We start from the raw sequence: 6,000 nt of genomic DNA on the forward strand, positions 1-6,000 counted from the left end.
AAAACAGTCCCTGTTTTGTCATTTTGAGAAGGCCTTTGTTAAGTTGATCCAGCCCTGATTTTCTTTGTTTCTCTTCTCTTTACAGAGAAGAGAATCTGCCTCTCTTTCCAAAAAGGCCAATAACACATTCAACATTGTTGGAACTACATACACCATCAACGAGGCAAAGGACCCAGGTTTAACCACCGTCTCCAGGAGTGCCACCACAGCTACACACCACCACCACCACCACCACCACCACAGCCACAAGGTTCCTAAAATGGACGAGAATTACGTGGAAGCCATAAAGTCCTACAACCGCGTCAGCAGAGTGGACAAGGTCTCACGCATCATCTTCCCTGTGCTGTTCTTCATCTTCAACCTGGTCTATTGGGCCACGTACATCAACAGCAAGCCGCCTCCCAAGTCCACCACCCACAATTAAACTCACCACGACTGAATATTAGGCTGAGATTGCAAGAGGCCGAGAGATCCACGACATGTTATTGTATCATTGTTTTGGACTTTGCAAGTCTCAATAGGTCGCAGACAAACATTCTCGTAGATTTGTATGTACATAGTTGAACTATAAATGTTCATTTGTTGTTACCTGATTATTAGTTTGTTTGACAGAATAGCCGGATGGTGTTTTCTCTTCTCTTGACATGATAAAGGGGAGCATGTGTTTGGATCCTTCATGGTAGGTAGCTCATTTCAGAGGATCAGGTCCTGGTAAATCACTGTGTGTAAACACACACTCTCACACCCACACACACACACACACTCACACCATTCACTCTGAATTGCGTCAGGATGCAGCAAGGAGAGCCATTGGCTGCTTGTCGCTATAGCGAGCTCTTATAGCCAGGGGCAGCATGTAGAGTTCCATAGGGACATCATTAATAATCCTCAGTGTCTGCCCTTCTGCTAGCGCTGAATCTCAGCAGACCCAACGCAATATCATCTGGAATTGCTTTTGTGTCCTATCAGGCCTGCCTGTGTATTTTCCAGTCCAGAGACTCCTATTGTTTTAACAGGCTGAGTATGTTTAAAGAAAAAGAAGCAGTGTGCCTTTTTGAATACCCACATCATCAAGATATAGCTTTTGTACACACAAACACATACATTCAGTACATACACACAAACAAACACATACATACAGTACATACACACACAAACACATACATTCAGTACATACACACAAACAAACACATACATACAGTACATACACACACAAACACATACATTCAGTACATACACACAAACAAACACATACATACAGTACATACACACACAAACACATACATACAGTACATACACACACAAACACATACATTCAGTACATACACACAAACAAACACATACATTCAGTACATAAAAACACACAAACACATACATACAGTACATACACACACAAACACATACATACAGTACATACACACACACAAACACATACATACAGTACATACACACACACAAACACATACATACAGTACATACAAACACATACATACAGTACATACACACACACAAGCACATACATATTGTACATACACACACACAAACACATACATACAGTACATACACACACACAAGCACATACATATTGTACATACACACACACAAACACATACATACAGTACATACACACACACAAACACATACATACAGTACATACACACACAGATACATATGGGGACTATATGGTTTAGGTCTGTGTGGCGGCTCCCCCTTCTCTCCCTCCACCTACAGCCCATGGTCACTAGAGGACATGGTCACTAAGGGACATGGTCACTAAGGGACATGGTCACTAGAGGACATGGTCACTAAGGGACATGGTCACTAGAGGACATGGTCACTAGAGGACATGGTCGCTAGAGGACATGGTCGCTAGGGGACATGGTCACTAGAGGACATGGTCACTAGAGGACATGGTCACTAGGGGACATGGTCACTAGAGGACATGGTCACTAGGGGACATGGTCACTAGGGGACATGGTCTCTAGGGGACATGGTCACTAAGGGACATGGTCACTAGAGGACATGGTAACTAGGGGATATGGTCACTAGGGGACATGGTCACTAGGGGACATGGTCACTAGAGGACATGGTCACTAGAGGACATGGTCACTAAGGGACATGGTCACTAGAGGACATGGTCACTAAGGGACATGGTCACTAGAGGACATGGTCACTAGAGGACATGGTAACTAGGGGATATGGTCACTAGGGGACATGGTCACTAGGGGACATGGTCACTAGAGGACATGCTCACTAGAGGACATGGTCACTAAGGGACATGGTCACTAGAGGACATGGTCACTAGAGGACATGGTCACTAGGGGACATGGTCACTAGGGGACATGGTCACTAGGGGACATGGTCACTAGGGGACATGGTCACTAGAGGACATGGTCTTCTAGAGGACATGGTCTTCTAGAGGACATGGTCACTAAGGGACATGGTCACTAGAGGACATGGTCACTAGGGGACATGGTCACTAGGGGACATGGTCACTAAGGGACATGGTCACTAGAGGACATGGTCACTAGAGGACATGGTCACTAGGGGACATGGTCTTCTAGAGGACATGGTCACTAGAGGACATGGTCACTAGGGGACATGGTCTCTAGGGGACATGGTCACTAGAGGACATGGTCACTAGGGGACATGGTCACTAAGGGACATGGTCACTAGAGGACATGGTCACTAGAGGACATGGTCACTAGGGGACATGGTCTTCTAGAGGACATGGTCACTAGAGGACATGGTCACTAGGGGACATGGTCTTCTAGAGGACATGGTCACTAGAGGACATGGTCACTAGGGGACATGGTCACTAGAGGACATGGTCTTCTAGAGGACATGGTCTTCTAGAGGACATGGTCACTAGAGGACATGGTCACTAGGGGACATGGTCACTAGGGGACATGGTCACTAGGGGACATGGTCTTCTAGAGGACATGGTCACTAGAGGACATGGTCACTAGAGGACATGGTCACTAGAGGACATGGTCACTAGGGGACATGGTCACTAGGGGACATGGTCACTAGGGGACATGGTCTTCTAGAGGACATGGTCACTAGGGGACATGGTCACTAGGGGACATGGTCACTAGAGGACATGGTCTTCTAGAGGACATGGTCACTAGGGGACATGGTCAGCGAGGTGAAATCTCCTAACACATATCATGCTAAAGGCCTATGTAAGGTAGAGGGGAAGCTGCAGAGAATAGTGAGTCACTACCACTGGATGAAATGTAATCGTAATGTGACTGATGCAGCGTTATAAAATATTATCTATGTACATTCTCATGTATGGCTTACAGGGGTCAGCCTCAGTGAGCCACATACAGTAGCTCATTGACCTGTCATGATATATTGTGAGTTAGTTTTTTTTGCTGTTGAAGTGCTTTGAGATTCTATGAAAAGCACTATAGGAGTTTAATGAATTACTATTTTGATTTATAGCTGTCATAGTATTTTGACACATCATCAGCTCAGACTGACGTCTAATATAGATAACAGTAATATAGACAACATTTATATAGTAACACTTTCATCTGTTCATTTTGTCAACCATGTCCTATCTATAGTAAATATTCTGGACTTTTCAGGTAGCCCTTTCCTGCAGTCAAATGACCTAGTGGCCTCATGGGTGTTATTCATATTTTTCATAATATCATAATTAACATTATTTCAATAAACCCGATCCAGTGTTTCTAAGTCAAACAGTTTTGTTATATTTCAGTCTTCTGTGATGTATATAAAAAGTCATATTGGGATGAAAACTTAAAATGTAATACATTTCAACTCTATATCTGACATGGTACAGGTGTCCTCTTTTTGTTAAGCCCATAACCATGTGAGTGAGGTGTATACTTTTGTTTGAAAGTAGATTTGTTTAAGACTACCAAGAAACACTCTGTGTGACCCTGATTTAGCCCACTGCAGTACAAGGTTAATGGATGTTTTCTGATGAAGCTTTGACCCTTGTGTTCATTTCTTCATGAGATTGTGATACACGTTTGAGGTCCGATTTAGAAAAGGCTACTTATTTTTGAATATGATCATTTCCCGTGTTGTCTCATTCCAATTCTATAGATTTGGTTTAATTTTGTGTAACTTATGATTTGCATAACAAAGGTGACTGTGGATAGGAAAACGCATGTTAAGTTCAACATACCACACAGCAGGCTACAAATCATCCGACTCGTTGTTCGACTGTTTTACACATCCACATACATAAAGCAGGGGTGAAGGAGAGGCATATGTAAAATATGTTGTGCTCAAATCATAATGTTGCACAGGACTTTTCCCATGTGTTTCCAGTGTGTTCTGTGATTGTTAAACAGATGACTTGCCCTGAACCCAACATGCAGTATGTTCTCAACCATCTCTCAAAACAAGACTACGTTCAAAGGAGAACGCCTTTCAAATGGATAGAATGTGTTAAAAACAAAAACCATGTACAATGTATCAAACATATGCATGACAGTCTGTACGTGTGGAAGTCTGCAACCTTCAGTAATGATATTTGTCATATTGAAATCTAAGGCTTAGTCTTGTATCAGTGTTTCAGTTGCTCACTAAGATACTGTGTAGTATTCAAGCTCTTTTGGAGCTGAGGATTTTCCTTCTGGCAGGTTGATAACTACAGAAAGGACACCTAGCATCATAAAATCAAATATATGTAAGGAATATATTTGTATATGAAGACATACATATTAAATATATTTATGCAAATTAACACATACAATATAAGACATACATGTTATATATGATATAGCCTATACAGTGTCATAACAAATGTTGATGGTAGAAACCAGTAGACAAACAAATAGACAAATTAATAAAATGTTTAAACTAAGGGCAAATACTGTAATTATTCCCAAAAATAATAGTATTAAGTTGTGAATTTCTGTAGATATTGTGAATACAAGTGAAGTAGAGAGTTTGTGGAATGTAACTAAGTCAGGTTAGTACTTTTTCGTATTGATCAGCTCTGAAACCCCTTCAATGCTATGAGACATTGACATTGGTGATGCGTGGCTTCACAGCAAGATCAGTACCTTGTGTGTACTTTTCATACCTAACTCTGAATGACCAGATGCCTTGTCTGCAATTGATGCTGCTGTACTTACTGTACCCTGTTCTCCTGTGATTTAACTGCATGTCCCCAAGTACTGAGGGAGTGGAGACTGCCTCCACATAGAGAGCTCCCAGATGACTATGGACTCTGGCAGTAGCTCTTTGTATTGGCCGTGCTAGTCGTTGCAATCCCATGTTGAAGCATCTATCCCGTTACTCTCAATGACAGGACCCTGGATGTTAGAGAGCCCTTTCTCCTTTGTCTGCTCACTGCTCAGCAAATTGTAAATGACAGTTGGGATTTCAAGGACATTGTATGTGGACTTGTGTATTAAATAACCATACAAAGGGTGAGGGGGAAAAAACCTTTAAACAGCAAAAAATGAAAAGAATCTGCCCGAGTCATCTGGTGAGTTTTAACATGTGTCTCATTGAAACATAAATCTTGCGCCTCTTGGTGGTTACCTCTGTCATGTGGGCTGTACTCTAGCGCATGCTATTCATTTTGTTAGTGGTGTTCGCACTGTGATTCAATGCAAAGAGAAGGACGGAACAAGGAAATCCTATATGGGACAAGGCACCGACTGCACAATCTGTTGGCATTCTTGATTGCACCAAGGAACAGTCACCTTACACTTGGAGTGTAATTTCTGTGATGTACTGCACACAAATACAAGGACAGCAGATGGAGACTATAGATATTATACAGGAGTGTCCACACTTTTTTATTTAGTGGAGAATGGAGCAGGTGATGTGAATCACCCCACAGCTGAAATATAGTCATGAGTCAATGATGATGAAATGTCTGCCTCAATATGTACCGTTTATGATTTGTTGCCTCAACCATTCAGTTTATCTCCATTATTTCCAGATTATTTGCTGTGCCAAATGACCTTTTCGAAAAAGAGCAGTGAAGTTATGTGCCCAAGG

At 42.1% G+C, this 6,000-nt stretch overlaps 1 protein-coding gene across 3 annotated transcripts in view; it reads left to right on the forward strand.

Annotated features, from left to right (window-relative positions):
- Positions 1–1,209, forward strand: part of LOC106563399 (gamma-aminobutyric acid receptor subunit alpha-3) — a 133,144-nt gene extending 131,935 nt beyond the window's left edge. For 2 of the 3 annotated variants that reach the window (XM_014128918.2, XM_014128920.2), the window contains exon 10: positions 86–1,209. In XM_014128918.2, coding sequence (XP_013984393.1) covers positions 86–424 — 339 coding nt within the window. In that variant the 3' untranslated portion in view covers positions 425–1,209. The remainder of the gene's footprint in view (positions 1–85) is intronic. The other variant, XM_045690027.1, reaches the window with a different exon arrangement.
- The last annotated feature ends 4,791 nt before the right edge of the window (positions 1,210–6,000 follow it).

The sequence above is a fragment of the Salmo salar genome, chromosome ssa11, assembly GCF_905237065.1.
Source record: "Salmo salar chromosome ssa11, Ssal_v3.1, whole genome shotgun sequence".
In the NCBI taxonomy this organism is placed as follows: domain Eukaryota; kingdom Metazoa; phylum Chordata; class Actinopteri; order Salmoniformes; family Salmonidae; genus Salmo; species Salmo salar.